Source organism: Crocuta crocuta, unplaced genomic scaffold (genome assembly GCF_008692635.1).
Source record: "Crocuta crocuta isolate KB4526 unplaced genomic scaffold, BGI_CrCroc_1.0 scaffold186, whole genome shotgun sequence".
NCBI classification, from domain to species: domain Eukaryota; kingdom Metazoa; phylum Chordata; class Mammalia; order Carnivora; family Hyaenidae; genus Crocuta; species Crocuta crocuta.
In genome coordinates this window covers 901,744-927,830 of record NW_027551569.1, presented here as the reverse complement: position 1 = coordinate 927,830, position 26,087 = coordinate 901,744, and the positions used below count along the sequence as shown (strand labels likewise).

The 26,087-nt window shown below is 38.8% G+C and overlaps 1 protein-coding gene across 3 annotated transcripts in view; it reads right to left on the bottom strand.

The window, feature by feature from the left end:
- SEL1L (SEL1L adaptor subunit of SYVN1 ubiquitin ligase) overlaps nt 1-26,087 on the bottom strand; it is a 60,641-nt gene that overhangs the window by 14,214 nt on the left and 20,340 nt on the right. Inside the window, exons 4-20 of one of the 3 annotated variants that reach the window (XM_077750829.1) lie at nt 24,515-24,682; nt 23,051-23,156; nt 22,053-22,215; nt 19,567-19,620; nt 19,417-19,476; nt 17,727-17,808; nt 17,211-17,365; nt 13,897-13,953; nt 11,440-11,508; nt 10,066-10,143; nt 8,923-8,985; nt 8,645-8,732; nt 8,187-8,335; nt 7,271-7,436; nt 6,632-6,706; nt 4,963-5,135; nt 815-943 (exon numbers count right to left, since the gene is read on the bottom strand). In XM_077750829.1, coding sequence (XP_077606955.1) covers nt 815-943; nt 4,963-5,135; nt 6,632-6,706; nt 7,271-7,436; nt 8,187-8,335; nt 8,645-8,732; nt 8,923-8,985; nt 10,066-10,143; nt 11,440-11,508; nt 13,897-13,953; nt 17,211-17,365; nt 17,727-17,808; nt 19,417-19,476; nt 19,567-19,620; nt 22,053-22,215; nt 23,051-23,156; nt 24,515-24,682 — 1,835 coding nt within the window. The remainder of the gene's footprint in view (nt 1-814; nt 944-4,962; nt 5,136-6,631; nt 6,707-7,270; nt 7,437-8,186; nt 8,336-8,644; nt 8,733-8,922; nt 8,986-10,065; nt 10,144-11,439; nt 11,509-13,896; nt 13,954-17,210; nt 17,366-17,726; nt 17,809-19,416; nt 19,477-19,566; nt 19,621-22,052; nt 22,216-23,050; nt 23,157-24,514; nt 24,683-26,087) is intronic. The other 2 variants (XM_077750831.1, XM_077750830.1) reach the window with 2 other exon arrangements.

Here is a 26,087-nt window from a genome sequence, read left to right as displayed (position 1 = left end):
TCACACAGGTGGAAAAGCCCTTTCTGGAATCTAATGCGAAACGGTGTATCAACCTGTTCTGAACAAATTCAACAAAAGATTGAAACGTCATCCTGTTCTGGTCTGGAGTAAATTAACATTATGTAGCCCTTCTTTCTGCACACATTTCAGGCCTCTTGGAGTTAAATGCTTTCCAGTTAATCCATTATGAGGAAGTACAGGTAAGCCAAATGTGAACCGGGAGAACCCAAGAGCACCGACACAGAAATACTGGTAAATAAGGTCAGCAGTTCTGAAAGGAATGGGGAGCCCAACTCTCGTCTAGGTTCTACCATGAGCCTACGGAAAGTAGTTCAAGGTATTTTTAGAGAACAAAGTTCGAGACATGTTTTTAACATGTTTCTCGCTATTAGAACAATCTGACCTACAACAGCCTGGGCACGTTCTCAGGTTCTCTTTCTCCCTTTGTAAGGGTCTTGTCCGAGCCACTGCCAGGCAGTCAGTCAGTCACCTGATTTAATGTGGACTGAATTTAGTTAACTGCTGCTTCAAATCGCCAAGGGCTGGTCTCCGTTTTCTCTAAACCAGAAAACACCTGCATCAGTGGAAACTGCTTCAGCACCTGGAACCATCAACTGCTACCTGAAAACATACTGCTCTGTGGCTTCGTTCCCCCACAGCGGATGCGGTCTCCTGGTCCTTCACCTGGGGCAGGAGGGAAAGGACCTGACACCCGCAGGGCACTTGTCCCTTCTCCCCGAACTTTCAATACAAACTTCTGGAGCGGGCGGCTTACATCACTTATATTTTAGTTAAAAGAGGCACGGACACTTACATTTGTCTCCCGGATGTACTGCAAGAAATACACCACAGCCAGTTTGCACAGTGCTAGGAAGACCGGTACCTGCGCGTCTGGGCTGGCTTCGGCCGCCATGTCATAAAAGCGTTTTGCAAGGTGAATATCCTGTAATACAGGCAATAAACCAAAATTCACCTCTTGGTAAAATAAGTAAAATAATATTATTTAGCTCATATATTCATATTATATCAGTTTATACACTCAGAACATTGATTTTGCCTTTCAAGTTTCCATTTAAAAATTTCCCTTACTTGAAGGATAAACCCCACCTGTAATTGGGTAATATATAATGGCTTAATTTTTAAGAATCTAACTGAAAAATGTTAAGATTTAACCTTCTGTCTGACATCTCATCTGCTGTGCAGATACGCTGGCTACAGCTGTATACCAATGCATAACACTGTTACTCTGAAGAATCCTGGGGGCGACCTGCAAGTCTCAAGTTCTAGGTCAAGCAAGTTAAGTAAGTTTCTTACTTAAAACTTCAGTGTAAACAATTCCTGGTTTCTCTTTGGAGCAGTGATCCTTAAACTGGGAACACACTCAAAGATTTTTTCAAAGGGCACTTGCATGGATAGTGTTCAAGGACCCACATGCTGGGTTCCCCTGCCTTAGACATATTCCATAAAGGGTGAAACGAGTCCTGATGAATCCGGGCCCAGACTGGAATGCTCTGATTCAGACAAATGCAGAATGGCAGGGAGAGACGCGGTGAAATTTGCATTTAACAACCTCACTTTCTCCATGTCCTGACTACTGTCAAAGAATATCAGACTCCAGGGCAAGAATTCCATGAGACATGATAAAGAAAGACTAAACATTAAAAAGGACTTTCCCACCTAGTTCAGTATAAGCAGTTACTGTCAGCTCTCCCCTATGCTGTCCCTAGGGGGCGTCGTTAGCAAAGAAGAAAGCACTTTCCAACAACAGTATTGGTAGAGTCAGTGTCTTTGAGTTTTTTTAAAAAAGGTAAGAAACGTTTTTTTGGACTACCACATTCTTCAAGATCATGGATCAAACTTTATGTGATAAGATAGACTTTTGTGTGGATGATTCAAAGAGGTAACCACATCTTATCAATCACATCTTGAATTATTTATTCTGTATATAACACCAATCCTCATGTAATCCTTAATATTTTCTAACTGTACTACATGCTGGACTGATTAGTTTTTAGTAGCGCATGTTTCCTGCTTTGAAAAATGGGAAAAAGTAAGAAAAGGTGATCATGATGTCTTACAAAAACTAATGGAATCATTCTTTTAACACATGACTAATTACTCCTAAAAGCTGTATCCCAGGGTTCTGTCCTCATTCTTGTCAAAGAAATTCTATGCTCTTTACCATAGTCTTTATTCGCAAGAATTTATATAAGCTACACATAACATTATATTGCAAATTAAATTATGAGAATGTACACTGATTAATTTTCTTGGTTTTGATCTATTATGAAACAGGCTGTCAGAGTTCTATCACTTTAATTTTGATTGCTTTCAGTACATTATTATGAAGTGTATTCCCAAAAAAACACAGCTTACGCACTATCTTTATATTAGTCATCAGACACACATTGACTTTATTTGCATTAAGAAAATGAAGTCAGACTTGCTGACAGAAGCAAGCCTGATCTGGCTGAGTGGTCTGATATAAAGAGAGGCTCTGGGAACATGGCAAAGATGGTCTGCACACTGACTGCACTCCATCTGCAGTTCCAGAGTCTTGATAAAACTATATTCAAGTATCTAATATTAACATAAATGCAAAATATGAAAATTTACATATTGGGATTAAAATAAAACAAATATTAAAATGTGGTCAAATAAAAGGCACTTTGATAAAAAATAGTGCATTAGCAAAATGAAAATGAGTAACTTGCCCTTAAGCACTTTAGGTCAACAGAGTGTCTCTAAGTGATGAGGTAAGGAATATATTTAGTTATTTGATTAGCCTGGGTAAAGCCTTTCGGCATTCTACCCAAAAACTGAGAAAATGAATGACTCCAGTGACCAGGGAATAAACAAACATACCCTTTGCCAATTCTTTGCTTTCAACAAGACTGAAGGCAGACCTAACCAAGTTGTCAGTGACAGATCATTGAAAATAATTTTAGTGACAGATCGCTCTGACTTTTGGCATATGCTATAGACTAAATGTGCCCCTTCCCCCCCTAAATTTCTCTGTGCAAACTCTACTCTCTCTCAAGTGATGGCTAGAACTAGGAAGTGAGGCCTTCGAGAGGTTATTAGGGTTAGACGAGGTTAAAGGGGTAGAGCTTTCATGAACGGGATTAGGGTTCTTCAAAGAATACCTAAGTACTTGCTGCTTCTCTCCTGTTCTTTGCTCAGATGAGGACAAAAGACAGAAGACAGTGGTCTCTGACCAGGAAGTAGGGCCTCCTTGCCAGACACCAAACCTGCTGCCACCCTGAACTTCAACTTCCCAGCCTCCAGAACTGTGAGAAATGCTATTATTTAAGCCACCCTGCCCATGGTACCCCATGTAGCAGCCTGTAGGAGAACAGCATGCAACTCTAAAGCAGTTTAAAGAACTAAGTGATGTGTAGATAGAATAAAATTCTCCTAATTCCATTACTTGTTTATGTGAACAAGGCTCCAGCCATATATTTACAAAAATGAGGGGCGCCTGGGTGGCTCAGTTGGTTAAGTGTCCAACTCTTGAGATCGAGCCCTGTGTTGGGCTTCGTGCTGATGGCATGGAGCCTGCCTGGGGTTCTCTCTCCCCTCTCCCTCTGCTCCTACCCCACTCACAGTCTCTCACACTCTCAAAATAAATAAACTTAAAAAAAAAGAAAATTAATTCTATATCTACTCAATGATACTTAAATTAATTTTTACAAGATGCTCCATTCATCTCCTTAAAAAATGCATTTTCAATAATTATCTCAGAAAGTAAAATTTTAGTGAAATTCGACAGTATTATGTTGACTTGTTCAATACTATATTGATAAATAACCAACTGTGACTAGTATGTCATGAATTTTTCATAACACTTAGAGCCTATAATCATAGGAAATAAAATCCAAAATTTGAATTTACATACTTTGTTTCAGGTAAGTAGATTAAGTAATCAGTAAAATATCTAGGCATTAAAAACATTACATTTGTATGCAATCTATGAAAATATGACCTGAAAAAATGAATTCAGGAAGAAAAGCAAAAGATACAATTTCATTTAATAAATTTGCTGTGTATTTAAACAATGTATAATGAGGATATCAAAATTTTGGTATTTAGTGTAAATTAGTCATTTTAAAAAAGGTGTTGATGCCTAAAATAGATAGAACTTAGACCCTTTGAAGCTTATGATGAAAAATTTTAAATGTCAAAGTAAAAATGTGCAGGAGAGAGGCACTTGGGTGGTTCAGTTGGTTGAGTGTCCTAGAGAGAGACACAGAATCCGAAACAGGCTCCNGCTTAACCGACTAAGCCACGCAGGTGCCCCCCGAGTGTCCTACTCTTGATTTCGGTTCAGATCATGACCCCAGGGTCGTGGGATCGAGCCCTGCATTGGTCTCCACAGGGTGTGGAGCCTGCCTGGGATTTTCTTTCTCTCCCTCTGCCCCTTTACCCCTGTCCGAGCTCACCCTAATTAAAAAGAAAAAGAGAAAATAAACAAATAAACAAATAAAATGTGCAGGACGAAACACAGTTTTTCAAAATATACAGGCAAAAACTTAAGACCGTGGGTCTAAAGAATGTTTGATTCTATTAGGAAGGCTAAGAGTCAGGAATAAGTTTATCAGTAGCAAACATCTTACTTCATTTCAAAGTACTTTAGAAAGAACAGAATCTGGCTGAAGATGGGCAGAGTTTCTCAAACAAGGAGTGACCGATAGAGGCTGCGCCACGTTTCCGTTTCAACGCATCTGTTTTTGGCTCCCTGTCGTAAAACAGCAGGTGTGTGTGACAGAAACACACGTGGGCCCCACAACGGGAGAGAGCACAGGCGGGCTTCTGAAGCATCACAAAACTGCCCCATAACTTAGTACCTGAAATCGGAGGAGCACACTCCAAAGAAAGCCTATTTTCTAGAGGGAAAAATGCAGACATTTCCCCCAAATCACAATTACATCATTTAGACATCTGTTTGGAAGCCAGGCCCACCTGTTTGATGCCCAGTCCTTTCTCGTGCATGTACCCCAGGTTAAACATAGCCTGTGCGCTGTGCTGCTGCTCGGAGGCCAGGCGGTAATGAATGAATGCGGTCTCGTAGTCCACGTCGGTGCCAAACCCATAGAAGTGGTAGTCTCCGAGCTTAATTCTAGCCACTGTATAGCCTTAAACAGAAATTAAATCAAAACTGCCAATAAATAAAGTGTGTTTAAAACAGAAAAAAATTGTTATTTCTCCTTCTGTTAACATGCTTACAGAAGACAGAATTTTAGGTTGTAGTGCATAAACTTCATAACAAATCCTTCAGTCAAGCTATAAATTCAATAAAGACTGAAACTCGAGGCATTGCTCTTCTGAAGCAGGTTTTGCAACAGAGAGAGGTCAACAAGGTGGGTGCTGCTCCCCATGTCACAATGGGACTCTTCAAACAAGCACCTTCTGGTCTATCATGCCATTTACATTTTCTTTTCTTTTTCTAATTTAAATTCTAGTTAGTTAACATACAGTGCAATATTGGTTTTAGGAGCAGAATTCAGTGATTCATCATATACAACACCCAGTGCTCATCATAACAAGTGCCCTCTTTAATGCCCACCTCCCATCTAGCCTATCCCCCACCCACCTGCCTCCACCAACCCTCAGTTTGTTCTCTATCACTAGCAGTCTCTTGTGGTTTGTTTCCTTCTCTTCTCTTTGTCCCCAATTCCCATAAATTCTGTTTTGTTTCTTAAATTCCACACGAGTGAAATCATATGGTATTTATCTTTCTCTGACTTATTATGCTTAGCTTAATGCATTCTAGCTCCAGCTACATCACTGCAAATGGCAAGATTTCTTTTTTTTTTTGATGGTTAATATTCTGCTGTTTACATTTTAAAGTAGTTCAACTGGACTATTGTTTAGGTTTGAAGAAGGGATAGCTAGGCACTGTTGAGAGGAGTATGTGTGAGAAGAAAATAGTCAAACCAAAAAAGGTGGGTAAAGGTTAAAATCCTTTTGTGTTTTAGAGTCATATTTTATTATACGTTCCATGTGATTCACTGTATCCAATATAACTGGCTTCAAACTAAATATCAAAGAGTAAACCATAACATGATATAAATGACCAATCACAATTCAATTTAGAAACCCTGAGACCAGAATTTCCCCCTTTTTTAAATTTCCCCCTTTTTTAAAAATAGTTTGTCAAGTCGGTTTCCATATAACACTCAGTGCTCATCCCCACAAGTGCCCTCCTCCATGCCCATTACCTCCCTTCCCCTCCTCCCCACCCCCATCAGCCCTCAGTTTGTTCTCAGCATTGAAGAGACTTTCATGGTTTGCCTCCCTCCTTCTCCCCCACTATTTTTCCCTTCTTCTCCCCCATGGTCCCCCGTTAAGTTCCTCCTAATCCTCTTATATGTGCAAACATATGGTATCTGTCCTTCTCTGCCTGACTTATTTCCCTCAGCATAACATCCCCAAGTTCCACCCATGTTGCTACACATGGCCAGATTTCCAGAGTTTCCCTTTTAAGAGTAGATAAATCATGATGCAAGTTAGGCAACAATTAGTATGCTGATGCATGACATTATTTTAATTTTTGTGAGAGACCCAAAACAAAAACAGTACAGAAAGATCCCTGGGTGTAGCTCTTGGCCTAGAATGAGCGGCTACTCACCTTGGGAGGCAGCCCTGTTCCAGTGCAGCAAAGCTCTGGGGTAAGTTTCATTCTCGCCTACAATGGTCGCTTCTCCTTCAGGGAAGATGAAATAAATACAACTCAGGCATTTAAGGAAAGGCACTAGACTTTTAGGCCTCATTTACATGCTAGGGTGGATATGTGGAGCATAACTGAGATGTAACAAGTATTAAATGACAAAAGTATTGTATTGAAATTAAACAAGTATTAGAAAGAAACACTGAGTTCAAAGGAATCACTGCATAGAGGACACTATTTTCTGCAATGTGTTTTATCCACAGAACTACTATGGAGAGTAATTACGGAGCCACACACCTGGGATCTGCACACCCCTGGAAAAACGAGGTTCTTCTATCTGCTGTAGTTTGAAAAATGTGTTTACTAAAAGCGGTTAATTTTGTGACAAATGGCAAATTGATTTCTACTGTCAACTCTAATTGCAAACCTAACTGGGATGGCTTAGGGAGCAGAGGTAAAGTACTCAAGCAGGTGTGTTGTTAAGGTCTATTTACAACAATAAAGAAGTTTCTTTGTGGCTTTTCTCTTTAAAACAAAAATGAGCTACCTGATGTGAGCCTTCGTATTCTAAACCCAGGGCAGGACGAAAGTGAACCTTACTCTGATCGAGAATGAAGGCTGCATTGCTCTGCGCCACTTCATAGCCCTGTTCGGCCAGCAGGAGGTACTGGATCACTGCGGCGTTGTAGTCGCCGTCTTTGTAGCTGTTATAGGCAGTCATTAGCCTCTCGGACCAACGACCTCGTTCACACACATTCTTAAATAACTGTGAGAGCAGAAAAAAACAAAAACACAAAAACCCCCAGTAATAAAATAAGGAACATATGCCAGGATATCATGTTTGCACTTTGGCTACAAGTGATTATTAAGCTATCTCTTTGAATCTCTGATAACTTTACTAAATATATATAAAAGTCTGGGATATTTATTTGAAGCTTTCAGTTAGTCTTTAGAGCAGGTTTATAAAAACAACAGTAACAGTTGTATACTATTAGCCCCGCCAGACACTGTTCTTGGGCTCTATGTACAGTGTGTGCAGAAACTCCCTTACAGCTCCCCTGAGGTTCATGGGGGCATTTTACAAAGTAAATCCTATGAATAGCCCCATTTTACATCTGAGGAAACTGAAGCACTGAGAGGTTTAGAAACTGTGCTAAGCACTTATCAAATGCCACTCTGCGGTGTCAGTTATGAGAGCACTGAAGAGGAAAAGTTCCATTCAGGAGACATCAGCATTGCCCACTGCAACATTCGTTCAACACAAACTTTTTCGTGCTGTCTCCGATTCTGTCTAGGTGCTCGAGGGACTGCAGACACCACCACCTGTCCTTACAAACGTGGGGACGCAAATGAAATAGCGTGAGGATGACACACAGGCCCTCAGCATCTTCCCTCCGTGTATCCAAGCTACTAGGTCGAGTCTCTTTCTCCTCTAGAAGAAGCACGCAGAGAAAACGAGAGACGCTCCTCCTGGGAAAGGAGGTTGCCGTGCACAAGCTGCCGGAGCAGCCCTTACCTCCACCGCAGTGTGGCACGACCGCATCACGCCTGTGCCGCTGGCATGCATCTGCGCGAGGTTGTAGAAAGCCAAGATGTGGCCTCCCTGAGAAGCTAAATTAAAATACTTCAAGGCCTGTTTATAATCCCTCTTGACGCCAATGCCATCTGTAAGGAAAATCACATGAAAGGTCAGAAATAGTCCTATTTAAGATTTAACAGAAGCACCAGAGCAGCCTTACATAAGGAGTAAAATCAAGTGAAATTCAAAATTCTTACTAAGGAAAGATGTGAACCTTAACAATACAGATTTGTATATTAATACAGATTCACCTAATTCACAGTGAAAAACAAGATGCACAGAGTATTGAAGTGGGAGAACATTAATCAGCCCGATTTCCACATCATAGTGGCATCTAATGGAAAATAGGCAATTTAAACGTCGGTGGACACAACATTTAACTGCAACATACTTACTGTAGTACATAGAGCCAAGCTGCAGCTGCCCGTCCACCCAGCCTTGTTCAGCAGCCTTCTGGAAATACTTTAGTGCCAGATCATAATTCTGTAGGAAAAGGGGTCACATGATCACATGATGCGAAAGCTCAGAAGGCTGATATACTTAGATTCATTTATTAAAAAGAGTTAATAAAAAACATACAGAGAGGATTTCACCCAGGCTGGAAGCTAGTTATACTTCCCTAACTCACCAGCTGACCGCCTGTTTAAGTCAGAATGTTGGACTGAAAACTTACAACTTGAACACCTCGCCCGTAGAGGTAGGCCATTCCGAGTCCACTCTGCCCCACGGGGTTGCCCTGCAAACCAGACACAAGAGAGTGAACAGATTCATTAAAAAACAAAACAAAACAAAACAACACAAAACAAAACACAGGCAAGAATAAATGACTGCAAAAGAAATAATTTACAAGCATGTTCAAAAAATGTCTCTGCATTTTCAATCAAAATTCTCCTTCCCATTAGGCTAAATGTAATGCTGACTTTTAGAGATTTGGGAGTCCAATAATTTGCTGAAAAAGAGCAAATAGTAAATGTATCTAGAATTAAATTTTGGTGGCTTATGACCATCTGTTCCATGAGTTTATGATAGAAAACATGATTAACGTATTTCTTTTTAATTAAAAGTAGGTCACTATTTTTGGTAGTTTTTCATTGGTAACCGCCCTCCCCAGTAAAGAAGGAAGACGCTGTGGTGTCACGTCAACAACCATGTAAAACAGCAACACTGGGATCAGGTGGCAAAGATACGCTAAAGATGACTGGAGTCTCACAGAACAAAGATAATCATTGTTTTGAGACCTGAAAGAGAAAAATCTAAAATTCAGCCTAAACTAATAGGGACAGAGGCATCTGTTAAAAAGTGTCACAGCAGTCCTTTGGGAAATACTCAACTGACATTTAGAACTAAAGTAACACGTAGTTGGCAAGGAGATAAGCGTACACACTGGACGCATACGGGGTCTTAAAAATTCATATGTAGTTTTCTCGGGGCCAAAGAAAGCCCAAATTATGTATTTATGATTGTTGAAAGTACCTAGTTGTGTGTTTCAAACCTCAAGTTGTAATACAAATAGGGTAAATTATATGACTTTCAGTTGCATTACTAAAATCAGTATTTTCCTGATCAGGAAACTTCTCAATGAAATGCAAACAGAGGCTTAATATTCAATAACTTGGTCCTCTCCATGCCTCCCCCCCATAAATTGCTTTTTTGGGGGGAAGTTTTTTCTAGCCAATCCATTCACAGAAATCACATTTACACAGGTGCTTTCAATAATCTGAGGCATGAGTTGGGTATAACTAATCCTTCAGTATAATAAACTTCTTAAAGTAATAATATGGCACACGTTTCAACAGATTAAGTCATGAGATCTTACCATGTCAGCAGCTTTCTTAAAGTAGTGAAGAGCTGTCTCATTACTCTGTGGGACAATATCACTTCCCTCTGAATACATCTACAAAACAAAGCCTAATTTTATTAAGTTACAACCCTCTCTCCTATAATGGTTTCAAGCTCATCTTATTCTGGTTTTTGAGAGGGATCACAAAGTATTTCAACAAAGTTTAAAATTCCCCAAAGGACATTTTAGAATTAAAAGCAAAGCATTAAAAGTAAACATTTTAAAATTATATACTGTCATATAAATATGAATTCTCTATAAACATGAATACATTAAAATCAGCTCATGGATCAATCTCAGGAGGGGAAATCAAACTCAAGGTAAATCTTTACTCTCACTCTATCCCAAGGCAGTCAAATGGTTGTTAATTGCTTGGGATCAGTGATTAAATGAGAAAAAGGAGTGCTATTAGCAATATCTGCTTCATTTCTCTTCCACTGCTTTTCTCCGCAGGGTAAGATAATGGGTAGGTCTTAAGTTCAGGAAAAGAAAGAACTAAAAGATTTAAAAGGTTTCAAACACTGAATGATCAGAGTACCAGGAATGGAAAATGATGAAAGGGCCAAGAGATAGAAGAACAGAAGATTAATGCTTAAGCAAAAATACGTGGGCAATACCAAATTCTATGTTACAATAGATGGGGTGTCTAAACGTAAAGTTCTCAGGCCCTGAATGACTCATTGCAATTATGTGGCAAACACGGCTGAGATTTTTCTATTTGCAAGAACGTCTGTGACATATTTATTCTATCGGAGCATCCTAACCTTAGGATTGGGTGATAGATGAAAATACCCATTGGTTTATACTGTATTTGTTTTCAAAATAATGAAAAAGGAAGTTTTAAGACTGTGCCACGTCCTGTGGAATCTATTCATTAGATTTCTAGGCTTCAGTGGTCCCTTACTTGGAACAATACCCATGCTGGGAGGTGGGTGATGGCACTCACACTGAAGGTAAGCAAAAGGTCTGCAGACACAGTTCAACAAACTCGAGTTGCCTCTATTCGGCATGGAAGAAAGCAGGCAATTATGACAGACTGAGCCAAAAACTACACAGCATAAAGAATAAATTCTTCATTATTGCGTATTCATTGACTCACAGAAAGCAAGACCTCAGTGACAGCTTATTTCACAAGAGAATTCACATACTGATGAGGAAACACTGTTTCCCTTATGTTACCTAAGAAAATCCCTCAAAACAGCACTTACTTTGCCATAAGACACAAGGTCCTTGTATTGGAAACTTCATTTCCACTTTATCTTTGGCAAACTGTAGATCCTAACCACAACATGTGCTTATTATGCAAACAACTCTTGCTATTACATAGTCTGTTCACAAGACGTACAGTACCTTTCCCAAGAAGGCCATAGCGTGTGAATTGCCAGCATTGGCTGCTAAATTGAAGTAGTCAAATGCTCTCTGTGAGAAAAGAATTTATTAAGATAGTTAGTTTTTATACAAGCTATCTGCCTTTGGTGTTTAACCAAAATAATTATCTCAGGATCATCTAAAAAATCTGGTAACATTGCAGTTATCTCAGTTTAAGTAAATAGCAACATGACATCTCTTGGCTGCTTAAGGTACCCACGCCCCTTGAATCTCATATCCGATCCTTCACAGAGTCCTCTAACTTTCACCAGGAAATTCCTCTTGAATCCACCTACAGTCACCCACTACCACCATTCTAGGCTAAGGTACACTATCTGGCCCCTGAACTTCTGGACCACTCCCTTCCTTGATCTCCCAGCTTTTATTCTTGGGTCACTCAAAGCAGCAGTTCAAAAAACTCAACATGCTGGTCCTTACAGCCCCGGGCAGTCTGCAGGGGACACAGATGTGATCAGACATTGCTGATCTCAGTAGTGCTTCAGTTTGCTCTCTGTACTCTGGTCCTTCCTGCCTCAGGACCTATACACATACTGTTCTTTTTGGACTGGAATGATCTTACTTCCAGGTTCAACTTAAATGTCATCCATTTCTCCTCAGAGACAATTGCCACCTCCCACTTATGAACCTATTACTGGACCCTTCCATTCTCCTTAGTAACAACAATCACTATTACATATTTGTTAGTATGACCATTTAAAAAATATTTAACGTCCTAGTTCTATTAAACTTGAAGCTCTGTCAGGACAAAAACATCAAAGCTACTTTGTCTGGCATTGCATCCTGAATGCCCAGTAGTGAATAGGCACTTAGCAGGTATTCAAATATTTGCTGAGTTAATGCAAATATGTACTGGGAACTCAATTTATTTCTTCTGTGAAGCTGGTGAAAAAACTGATCTCTGTGTGGATGTTTCACAAGTAGGCAGTACTTGTATGAAAGGTATGCAGCAAACTCATCATCCAGAGTTCTGTACCTGACATTTTTATTAATTGATTCATCTGGCCTAATGATATATATTTTAATGACCTACAGAAAATGAAAGCTGTCAAAATGTTGTTTGAATAAAATAGCATGGATATCTGGTATAGTTTTAAGTATACTCTGTTATGATCTAATTCTTAAATTTGATGGGGTATGGGAATGAAATAACCTTAATTAGAATATTTAACTGTTATGGCAGAATAACAGTTTTATTAGTCTGACAAACATCTGTTAAGAACTATGTGCTAGGCATTGTCAGGTGCTGGGAATAAAGTGGCAAAGTCCATGCTCTTTTGCAACTTAAGTTCTAGCAGAGGAAACAATTTAATTACATAATTAACAAATTTACAATGGGAAAGGGTTATAAATACAGATTTTCAGAAATTGTAACTGTACACGATTTATTCCTGGAGTGGGGTGAGGGGTCCAGGGAGATATTTTGGGTAAGAGATACTGGAGTTGAATTCTGCAGGCTAAGCAGGAATTAGCTATATAAAGAATGGAAGTGGGATAATATTCACTCTAGACACAGGGACTAGTATTCCAGAAATCTGGAGGTAGGGAGGTTCTTGATATTTTCAAAGACCTGAAAAAAGGTCCATGTGCCTGTGACTCAGGTTTCGGTTTTTAAGTGACTGGAAAGTGTGGGTCACTCAAGAGTTTTAAGCAAGGGAACCACAGGTCCAGGTGTGTGGTTTACAAAGGCAGGCTACTGCTTAGCAAATGCAAGCAGGCGATGATTCACACAAGTGGTAGGTATACTTATGGAAGGGAAGAGAGGAGTCAGATTTTGGGCACCGAGCAGACAAAACTTGGTAACTGGATATGGATTTGACTGCTATAGTCATATACTCCTTACTTTTCACAAATTCAACAATGACTTTTCCTCAGTTCTATGAAATATTTTCTTTTATTTCTTTAATGTTTGTTTATTTTTGAGAGAGAAAGAGAGAGATAGAGTGCAAGAGGGAAAGATGCAGAGAGGGAAACACAGAATCTGAAGCAGGCGCCAGGCTCTGAGCTGTCAGCACGAAGCTCAATGTGGGCCTTGGACTCAAGAACTGTGAGATCATGACCTGAGACAAAGTTGGATGCTTAACAGACTGAGCTGCTGAGATGCCCCTGAAATATTTTCTAATGGGAGTTTTAAGACACACTTCTATCACATACTGTAGGAACCCAAGACACTGTGTATGTATGTTTGGCAGTACTGAGAACTAGGTTTCAGAATTAAAGAGGTCTTTCCCACCACTATGAGGTATAATCACATTTTTAACCTTCAGCTTTCTCAGGGGTTAGCTGGATCTTGAAAGATCTTTTGTGAAGACTGTCTAAATAACACAAACTTGATAATGTCATTGACTGACAAGAAATACATCTGGGGTATCAGTTCCGTCTACGACATGAAGAGCAAAGCCCTGGGAACAGGACAGTTACCTGATGATTTTGTTCTACTCCACGGCCTCCGTGCAGATGCAGTTGTCCCAGACCAACCTGCAAATTACCAAAAGTGAGCAGAAGTAAATGGTAGCATCTGGCGTGTAATTACAATTACAAAAAGGTTTCTGTTCATAATTCAAAAATTTAAAGACTTAGTCTTAACTCTTAAGATATTACTCTACTTTAACCTCATTTTTTAAAAACTGAAAATGCCTGCTTTTAATTAAAGGCATCTTTCTGAAATCAAGGCATTTGTAGGCAAACTAAAACTGAACTTGTCACCAGTGAACCTACTCTAAAGGAAATGCTAATGGATGTGCTTTAGGAGGTAGAAAATTTATCCTGGGAAGCCTAAAGATGCAGTAAGAAATAAAGAGCAATGGAAAGTTAAATTTGTGAATAAATCTAAATGATATGGACTGTATAAAATTGTATCTTGTGGGATTCAAAAATATACAGAATTAAAACGTATAGAATACTCTAAAGTTTGCACTGTCCAATAAATGGTAAAAAAAAGTGCTCATTCATACTAGACTTTGAAAAAAGAACAGTAAAACAAAGTCCATCTATCATGTTAGTAGAGGCAGGGGAGATGCAATAGCAAAAACACTCAAACCAAAAGAAGAGAGGAGATATAAAGAAGCATGGAAAAGCAAAACGAAAGGAAGTAAGATAGAAAATTTAAACCCAAATATATCACAAACTACTTTCAACTAAAACACGGTCAGATGGATAAAAATATAAAAAAGACTACTTTATATATATGACTACATATGACTATATGATGCTTCCAAGAGACATATCTTAAACATAAGAGGTTGAATACAAAGAACAGGAAAGATACTTCATATAAATACTAACCCCAAAAAAGTGGCATGGGTAGTAGCAGGCAGAGTACAAAAGCAAAAAACATTTCTGGACCTAAATGAGGACATTTTGTGATATACAAGCTAGTTTAACAAAAAGATAACAATATTAAGTCTAAATGCACTCCAGCTGGCCTAAAATATATAAATCCAAATTGACAGAACTAGAAGAAGAGAGACAAATCCACACCAAAGTGGGAAATGTAAACAATGCTGTCTCAGCACTAGACAGAAAAAGCAAATTCAGTAAGGATTCATGAGGTTTGAACAACAGCATTAAGAAACATGACTCAATTGATACATAAAGAACACTATACCCAAAGACTGGAAAATTCATATTCTTTTCAGCACACAATTATTTGCCTAAACTGACCAAGTGACAGACCTTAAAGCAAGTCTCAGGACATCTCAAACAACTGAAATCATACAGAGCATATTCTGACCATGATGATTAAGCCAGAACTCAACAAAAAAGTAGAAAATCCCCATTTATATGAAAACTAAGCAATTCACTTCTACATTTACACATGGGTCACAAGAAACCATAATGAAAATTAGAGCTAAATATAATGAGAAAATGACAGTGGGAGGATGTATTCTACTAGGTATCAAGATCCATTAAAGCTGTAGAAATTTGAGACACGCAAGAGAGTATGCACAGAGCATTATTTGCAATAGCCCAAATCTGGGGAAGAGTAAAGTGGGTAGGTAAATTGTGGGATTTTATACAATGAAATACCACAGGGCAACATAAATGAATGAATTACAGCTATAAGAAAACACATGGATTGATTTCATAAACAATGCTGAGCAAAACAAGCAGATACCAAAAAATGTGTCAGATTTTTAAAAAATTTGTTTATTTTTGACATAAAACCAATCCATAGTGTTAGAAGTCAGTTCAGTGGGTTACCCCTGGGGGTGGGGGGCTCTGGGATGCTAGCTGTGCTACATAGGAGGCTCACTTGGTGATAATTCGGGGGGTCTTATGCTTCAGATTTATGTACTTTTCTATATTAAGGTCATAATTTGAGTAGTAAAAAGAAAAAAATGATACATAATACCACACATGGGTTTTTTTTTTCACTTGAGTTTTCCACTGAATACACTGAAGTATTCTACATAGTTTTTGATGGCTGCATAGAATTCCATTACGTGGAAGTGTCATATTTGAAATAAATAGTTCTGTTTTGAAGCATTTAGATGGTTTTGGATTTTAACTGGCTTCTGATCTAAAAGAAAGATGTTTAATTAGACAAGATAACTTTATTATAATTTCCATGAGCTAAGATTTAGATCTTCCACTGCAGGTTTTAAATTTTTAAAATGTTTAATGTTTATTTTTGAAAGAGAGAGAGAAAGAGCAAGGGAAGGGCAGAGAGAGACAAGGACAGAGAACCTGAAGTGGGCTCTGTGCTGACAGCAGAGCACTGGATGCTGGGCCTGAACTTTGAAACCGTGAGATCATGACCTGAGCAGAAGTTGGGACACTTAACCAACAGAGCCACCCAGGTGCCCCAGTTTTTATTTATTTTTTTCAAATGTAAGATTTCCTTCTGTTAAGTCTTAATATTAACTCCTCTCAAAAAGTATCTAATGTTTCCCTCTCTAAATTTCTAAATCAGAAAAGATCTATTAAATTTCATAGAAAAAAACAGGCAGGTGTTGAAGTTCTCCTTTTTGTTTTAGGATTATCAAATTATCCATGAAATAACAAATCATACATGGTGCTTTGATGGGTATATTGTATAATTTACATTGAACTGGGCTACTTCTGTTGCTGACCTTGAGGAAATTATAGTCTAAGACAAGCAAAGAAAACATGAACAGTAAGTGGCTCTGAAGGGCATCTGAAATTACAAATGTTCCAGAGACATTCTGTTTAAAGAAAGTAGCAGTTTTCATCCTTGGTGACTCCAATGAGAGCCTCATCATCTGTAAAACTCTGCTCTATTCAAACAGTGGTTTTCAATCCTGGTGCAATCACCTGGCCAGCTAGGAACACGTGCCTAGGCGACATCCCAGATGAATCCTAATGGAAGTTTTTTGTTTTGTTTTTAAGTTTATTTTAGAGAGAGAGTGAGCACACAGGACAAGATCAGAGAGGAGAGACAGAATCCCTAGTAGGCTCCGTGCTGTTAGCACAGAGCCTGATGAGGGGCTTGAACTCATGAAATGTGAGATCATGACCTGAGCTGAGACAAAGAGTTGGATGCTTAACTGACTGCACCACCCAGGTGCCCCCCAAATGGAAAGGTCTTGAGAGTGTGGGACTCCTGGTAACTTTAAAAAAAAAAAAAAAAAAAGCAGCTCCTCAGGTGATTCTAATACGTAGTTAGCAACTGCTCAGAGCAATGAAAATGTTTCTAATAGATGCTAAGTGTTTTCCCTGAGATTGTAGTATAAAACGCAGCAAGATGTACCATGAGATGTTTAAACACATACCTGTGCTTGTACATCACCTTTTTCAGCTAGGAACTGGTAATACTGAATCAGATCTTCTTCCAGCATTCCACTGTTCATTCCTGGATTTTCCACCTCGTCAGGCAGCCGTATTCTCTGTACTACTGAGCCTCCTGTCAGGGAGATGTCACTAGCAACTGAAACGAGGGGACGAAGTAATAACATGGAGGAAGGTCAGAAGGACTGCTCCACAGAAAGAAGTATCATTTCAGCTGCCAAATGTTGACAGACACTATGCAAACAGTAATCTACAGATTACAAAACTGTAGTCTACACAAGCCTAGTCTTTTCTACAACATATTTAAGTGGAATCCAAAGCACGTATGCACATATACACACGAGTTCTTAGTCAACTAGCGTAAAGACTGTCCCACTTAGGAGAGTCAGTCATGATCATTTCAAGTAGTCCAACAAAAACAGATGTATTTAAAGTTAAATCCATTTTGGTTTTTGTTACTTTTGATAAGGTAAAAGGCAAAAAAAAAAAAAAGTAGGTACCATGATTGGCAACAAGACGATAGTGAGTCAGGGCCGATTCACAGCTCTGGAGGACTCCGATGCCGGCCCAGTACCGGTAACCCTGCGAGACAATCTCTGGTGAGAAGCCTGCGGTTTCATGGGCGCTCTCGTTGTAACAAAGAAAGCCACCCGCACTCAGGATGTAATTCTGCGATCCCCTGATCCCAGTACATCACCACATCATTTATCCTGAGTTTTCAGGTCAGCAATTCCAACAACCAGACTATAGCTGAGCACTAGGAAATAATGAAGTTCCCACGGAAATCAAATCAGATGCTGTGAACTTTATGCATGAGCTCTGCGTATCTAACATGTGAGAGAAAATTACTTTGGCTCTTGCTTAGAACACATTCTAATCTTATTTTAGACAGGATTTTAACCAAAAAAGGGGTTGATTTACCAAAGCAGCAAAGAAGGAACAATTAGCAAAACAGGGAAGACAAAAGGCTACTGGAGGCAGGCACAATACCACCAGCAAAAAATGACTGCAGGAGGGGAAAGTAAAGGCTCGAGTCATTTAGCACAGACTCAACTTTACAAACTTAGGGCATTGTTGTATAATAATGTGTAAAATATTTAATGTTTTCATCCTTAGGGCATTACTGTATAATAATGTGTATAATATTTAAGGTTTTTATCTTTAGGGCATTACTGTATAATAATGTATGTAATATTTAATGTTTTCATCCTGTAACCACTATTTAAGAAGATTGGCAAATAAAAAAACATACCTGTCAAAAATATTTAACATGCTTTTGCTACACAAAAATAGTCTTCAAATTTCTGGAAAATTAATCTAAATGGAACTTTTCAATTACTGTTTGAGGAATAAATGTTACCATAGATGAAAAAAATCAATGGAAAAAAAGCTCCAGAGTTAGTGAGGAATGTTTCACAAAGCCAGAATAAGCAATAAGCCCCTGTGGCTTCAACTACCTTAGCAGTTTGCGTGTGGCGCAGACAAGGTCTGAGCTCCGTGGCAGGATGCAGAGCCCCCTAACATGATTCCTGGTGCTGTTCCCGGCATTCTGCTCTCCAGCCACCGAAAAACCTTGTATATTCTTGCAAGCACCATGTTTCCTGTCACTATTCCTCTCTATACATCGCTCCTGCTGTCTGGACGCCCTTCTGCTTCTATTCACTTACTACTATTTATCCCTCAAAAATTACTTTAGTTGTTTCTTTCCTCAAGTATCTCCTTTAATTTCTCCTTCTGACGCCAGTGCGGTAAGTGCCTGTCTAGGTGATTTCTGTACTGTAATGATCTCCTTCCTTGTGTGAATATCAATGTAAAACAAATCAATTTTCAATGTAAAAATCAACTCAAATGTAAAATCTGAAACCTCAACCTAGGAAATGATTCTGACAAATAATCCCAACTTCCTGAAAATAAAAAAAAAAAAAAGAGCCATTTAACAGATCTCTATTTTAAGGGCAATCAGCCAAACTAATCATTTTAAAGAAAACTGTGGACTCTACAAATTTTCATCCACATGTAGATGCAAGTGTTATATCCATTAATAAGAATTTAAAGGATGTTCAACTGAATATTTGATCTGAATGAATATAAGCAGTTCTTGTTCATGAAAGCTAGAAAAGTTATGGCCCCTCAGAAACCAAAACTTCTGCTACTCAACGTTTCTAAGTCTTCCCCTGAAATCTTACTTACCAAAACCATGTGTGCTATCAGGTTACCCCCGAGTGCTCCAAAAGTGTAATACACTAGGGCCTGTGAAAGAATAAAAGACACTTAACTGATCATAGGCACACACTGACCCCATTCAAATGGTAGCATGCGATAAAGTTTTAATATTATTACCTTTGCCTGACTTGAATTGACACCAAGTCCAGAGGCATAGAGAAAGCCAAGAGCCTGAAATAAAATGATAAAAGTAAGAATTCCTCCCGAGTGGTGGTTTATCCAGCAGAGACATAGTTTTATAAACTATGAAAAGATGCAACAATCTTTAGATGCTTAAAGACTTGAACCACCTAAGTATGCACAACTGTGGAACTAAAAAGAAGTGCATTCAAGGTTTTACACAATGAAATACAAAATCAAACAAATCAAAACATTTACCTTGAAGATTAAAGACAACTTAATAAAATATTAACTAGAAAAACAAAGCTGAACACACTTAAACATGGCTTTTGCTTTATCTTGATGGATATTTTGAGAACCAAAGAACCCCTATAATGATATAATGATCAACACATTACCTGGCAAAAGAGAACACACAATAAAAATGGTAAGAGACTACCAAGGGAAACTATCCTAGAAATGAAAAGGGGCAGTAAGGGTCAAGTTAAAGGGGTCAACAGAGAAAGGTCACTTTACAGTGCTAAAGCACACACACTTTTTCATAAAAACACAAAAAAAACCCAAAACAAAAAAACTCCAACCAACCAAAAAATGCACTGATAAGGTTCTAACCTTTGCCTTCTGAGGACCATCCTTGATGAATATGAGAGTGTAAGCTAAAGTTAGAAAGGCAGGTATGTCACGTGCCAGTGCTCATCAAAATCCATGAGCTCTCTTTCTCTTACATTTCTCAGCCTTCCTTGTACTTGGGTAGGGCCACGTGTCTAGGATGCGGTAAAGAGATGTGAACCATTTTTAGGCGGGGCCATTAAAAACTTTCCAGAGAATCCTCCAGCGCTCACTTCTCCTTTTATGATGGCTCAAAAGCCCCATGTCCCAGACAGTGCAGCTATGTGGCAGAAGCAGCCCTTGACTGAGTCACCATCTGGAAGACAGGACGCAGGCAGGGGACTGCACCGGCCCTGGTGTGAACCAGGAGTAGCTAGCTCTCTGCTGTGCCGACCACTGTGATCTGGGGGCTGTGCCTGTTACATCAGCCAGAATTAATTACCACAGACAGAGTGCTTTGCAATGTATAGTGTGAAGCACCGTGACATTGTAAGGTGCTATTATAGAGGGAAAAGATGCCTTACAAGTAAAACCATACTTCAGAGCCAAATGTGTCTGCTGGTATGTGTGAATTTTACACAAAGAAGGGAAAAAAAGCTTTGAAAACAAAGGAGGAGCAATTAAGATATAACCTGCTTATAAATGAAACCAAGACCGTGTAAGAGCTGCAGACTGGTTAGGTATTCGGTCCTATAGAAAACAATGGTCACAATTCCTGTTATTGTTGAAACAATCTGAAAACAGACCTCCTCTAACTGTGACTAGAAATTTTATTTTATGTTTAAGCATATCCCATACCTTCAACAAACCTGAATTATTGAGAGCATTTAAAAGACATGGGGTGGCCCTCTAAAGCCATCTGTCAATCTTACTATTACCAAGGGGAATCCAGCAGGTAATATGTGCCAACTGGTGTGATGCAGTATGGGATACAGAACACACCCCCATACGGCGGTCTGGGCCCAAAGTATTTTCCTTGCATTCATCAACCTTGAGCTGTGACATCCTCTGTAGGAAACCCAGATGATGAAGAATAAACTAAAGGGCACAAGGAAGAAGGAAACAGACAAACTGAAGTAGGCCATTCTGCAGAGGCCCTATCTCTGACACAGATAAGAAAGAAAGGCAGGGACTATGCTAGGAATAATAACCAAATATAAGGTGTAGGCCTAGACTGGATGCTGCTTTGGACACAAGAGGTATGAAGAACATGTTCTGGTTCAACACCCTATGAATACTGTGTGGGTATTACATTAACCGGAGTGGAACAGTGAGGGCTATTCACTGGAAGAGCAAGTAATGGACCAGGAGACAGTGACATTTCATTGTAATAAAAAATTCACAAGTATAAATACACAAAGAAAAGGTCAAGAAGGGTGCACATGCACTAACACGTTACCAATGTTCAGGTCTGGGTGGTACAGGTAAGATGTTTACTTTCTTAGTTTTTTTAGTTATTTCTAGTTTCCTATAATGAACATGTACTGCTCCTGTAATAAAATATATTTTTTTAGAAAACCACCCAGATTACCAAAAGCTGCAGCATCTGAACTTTGGAAAAAGGGCAATGGGGAGTGATTTCACATAAAAAATAATTACCTTTAGGTTTCACTCTTTACAGACTGAATTTGGAAAACTACAAATACAATTGTGGTAAGATGCAACCGCAAGAGTGCCATAGGTGACCAGTGTTCTCAGACTAAGGAAGAGGATTGTCCAAGAGGACTGGTAAAGTGATCTGCTGCAAAATCAGTATTTAAAGATATTTTACCTCCCAGCCATCCTTACTAAAGGAAGGCCGAGCACAAAGAGTAAGCTGCTGTGACAATAAACAAGTGCTGTGTGCCAAGGCCATGCCACGGAAGTACACTTACAGTCTGTCCCTTAGGAGAGCCTTCCTCGGTCAGTTTCTCAAACATCTCTTTAGCTGCCTGGATATTCTGGGTCAGGTAATCGCCAAACAAAAGAGCATATGACACTCTCTCCAGGGCCTTGGTATGGTTCATGCCTGCTGCCTTTTGAAGATACCGATATGCTCTTTAAACATAAGCAATTAACAAAACAAAACAAAACAAATTAGCAATATTTTGGAACTGCCAATAAAACATCTTGTTTTTACAAAATCTGGGGCACCTGGCTGCCTCAGTCAGAAAAGTGTGGAACTCTTGATCTGGGGGTTCTGTGTTCAAGTTCCAGATTGGGTGTCGAGATTACTAAAATAAAAACAAACTTGAAAGTTTCTGTTTTTGTTTTTTTTACAAAATCTAAAATGCAGAAAAATTAATTTCCCTGTTCTATAGAATCCTTTCGATGTTTGACTTCTACTAAATTGTGTTACTTATATATGTAGAAAGCATTCTGGCTACTTTTGTTTTATATAAGGTACCAGTGCTGTTATTCCAATATTTTAAAACAGTCTAATTCTAAAAACTTGTAGTAAAAAAAGTTATCTAGATTAGCAGTGAGAGGATTATAATAACGTGGTACCCAATAAATAATCCAACAATAACCATGGCAATTTCCTTTTAAAATCTTTGCACAGACTATAACAAAAGTCAGCTGAAAGTAAGGCACATAAAATGTTGGAAGATAGTCAACTTAACTTATATTCTTTCCAAATTCCTGTCTTTGTCTGCTAGACTAAGACTGTTGCTCCATATTCTAATATTTCATATTATCTAATATAATGAATCTATTCATTAGAATATATTTCATATATTCTAACATTTCATATTAGGTTTTCTTATAGTACAACTTAAGAAATCCTGTCTTCTGCAGTACACTTCAAAAAGAAAAAAAATACTGTACTTTAGCTTTTTATCTCCATAATGGCCTGTATGAGGGGAGGAAAGGACTTGGTAGTGCTACCTACTCTCGTTTTTGGCTTTTCTTATTGCTTCCATTGAGGATTTTCATCCCAGTCTGGTACATCATTTCTGCTTCCTGCATTTGCCGTCTTTTAGCAGCCTCTTCTTCAGCTAAAAGCAGAATGGCAGATGCTTTTAAATGGGTTTTAATTTTATACCAGTTATTTATCAAACAATATATATTCTTTCTTTTCGGCAGTCATACAAACACAATATTTCACTATTTCCAAATCTGACTTTAAAAGACACATGGTTTTTATGTGTGGCCTTTATCTGACGAAAGAGGACTGTAAAAAACTAAATAAATAAAACTCACTGAAATCGCTTTCTTGTAAAGAAAGCAATATCAACCTGTTTTTAGAAGGTGCTTTCCTGCTAGTAATTATAAAACTTTTTATATAATTCAACTAAAATTCCAGTAGGGCCTTATGATTATATACCAAGATGAGCTAGAACCAGGACAGAAGAACAGTAAAAAACAATAGTCAAAAAAATATTGTTGTAGTCAACCTCACCTGAGAAGTTGCATCTTTACAAGGAGAAAATATCTGGCTAATAACATAACAAAAAATTAGTTTAAAAAAAGGATTTTTATTAGAGATCTTTCATTAATATTCAAGTTCTCTGTTCTTTCCAATATATTGATGTAACACTGGAAATCAGATAATTGGAGTAGATGCCCCCCAAATTATTTTGCTACTATAATGGAGCATTTTAACAGAAATCTAGAACTCATCAAGAGACATGTGAATGGTTTGTTTGGAATATCTGTAAACTACTTCTTGGGATATAAAACCAAAATTTGATGTATTAAACAGGAATACCTAAATCATACTGGCCCATATCCAAAGGTGGACTATATTTAGTGATATCTCTACAGAATGCCTAAATATTCTATCAGAGCCATTATTTTGAATAGGTTACCTGGTAACAAAGGAGGTATGTTCAAGGTTTTCTGTCGTTCGGTAACAGAAAGTTTTACCTGAAAACACAGCTTGCCTTTAGAGGCAATACTGACATTAGCACTTTGGATGGTTAAATATACTTTATCTCCCAAATACTACCTTAGCACAGCACATTCCACTTAAAGTTATTTTAAAAAGGTTATTATCTATTTTTCTTCTAAGCATTATTAATTAGCCTTCAGCATAATGTTCTGTTTCTGTCATTGCCAAAAACCATTTTACATTAATTAATTGAGCGGCCTGAGGGTTTACAGAACACCTGTGCATACCAACGGGAGATCACCTCTAAATAAAACACCAGTGGGAGAAGCTGCCCAAGTGGCAGCCGGAAGTAAGTACATCGCATGCTTCCTGCTCTTAAGTCTCGTCTTTAGGACCATAACTATGTCATCAGCACTGACCACTTCTGACCAACGTGGAAAAGGAATGGCTAGAAAAAGGCCTCAAAAATGTTGTCCAAGGCCTAGACCAATGTGGACACGCCTCCTACTGAGCAATACTTACTTTCACAAAAGCCCCACTTTTCATCTGCCTTGTAGTCATAGGTTGTAGCGCACCATAATCTGCCATCCTCCCTCCCATCTGATGTACACTCATCGTATTCCTTATCCAGGAACAGGAAAGGGAAGTGGCAGGGCTCCCCATGTGCTGTGCCTTCGATGGCAGTCAGAGCTGAAAAGATAAGAAAGACTCTGACCATGAAGGGCACCTCTGGTATTCATGGATACGTTACTGTCCATTCTAAAGATTAGAATCTGAAGACAAAAATACATAATTTGAAATGGAGAACATGAAAGGACCAGCATCAGTTTTCTGTAGAGACAACTTGAGGGTGGGTCAACTTAGTGGACATGGCTGATTGATTTCCCAGCTCTATATCTAGCTTAGAATCTCTGAAGGTCTTGAGAGCTGATAACCTTGGAATGTTAAAAGTCTACTGTAAAACTCCTAGCTAACTAGCGAGCAAAAAATAAGGCAAATGCAACTGAATCAATTCCGTTGCTTAGCACAACTCTCCTTTTTTTCTATCTGAATGTTGTAAGTCAATTTCTTTAATAGTGTAAACTTATACAGGGAAAATGCTCCCACAGGTAAAGTTAATCACTCATGCACACTTCTGTGATCCCACAGCATTTTATCAGAGTACTTATCATATGTGTTGAGCTTCTTTCTTTACCATATTCTAGCTTCCACTAGACCCTGAGCTTGTTAAAAGTAGAGACCATATCTCTAATTTGTTCTTTTTTTAGTTTTTTTTTTTTTTTTTACATTTATTCATTTTTGAGAGAGAGAGAGACAGAGCATGAGCAGGGGTCAGACAGAGAGGGATACGCAGAATCTGAAGCAGGATCCAGGCTCTGAGCTCTCAGCACAGAGTCTGACGTGGGGCTTGAACCCATGAGTCAGTCGTGAGATCATGACCTGAGCTGAAGTCAGATGATTAACTGACTGAGCCATCCAGGCACCCCTCTAATTTGTTCTTAAGTCTTTTTGAGTATCTTCTAGGTGCTGGAAACAAGGTGGAGCAGAGGCCTCTGCTGTATACAACTTACTGCCTGGCAAGGAAAAGTGCCATGAAACAAAAGTGTGATCGATGATATGAATAGGAAAGCCTCCCCTGTCAGGAACTGAGGTTTACACTGAACTTCACAAATGTGCAGGAGATGAGGGTGGATGAATTGCTTCAGGGTGGGTGGCAGAAATATTATAGGCAAAGGGAACCTTGTATGCTAAGAATCAAATGAAAGATAGCACGGTACAGCAGAAAAAAATACAAAAAGTTCAGTAAGTTAGAACATGTGGATGAGAGAAGAGGCTAAAAGCTAAATCGGCCTAAAGAAGCCAGAGTAGGAAGACCTTGACACATGTAAGTAAGGAGTCTGGACTTTATCCTGAGAACAATGGAAATTCACTTAAGAGTTTTAAACAGGAATGACATGCTCATACTTGCATTTTTATTAAGAGAGTGGACAACGGAAAAGAGAGAAGCAAGGCTAGATGCAAGGTGACCAGTTTAAAGGTTGTGACAGTAGCCTAATCAAGAGGTAAGGGTAGCCTGAAGAGGATAATGGAATGA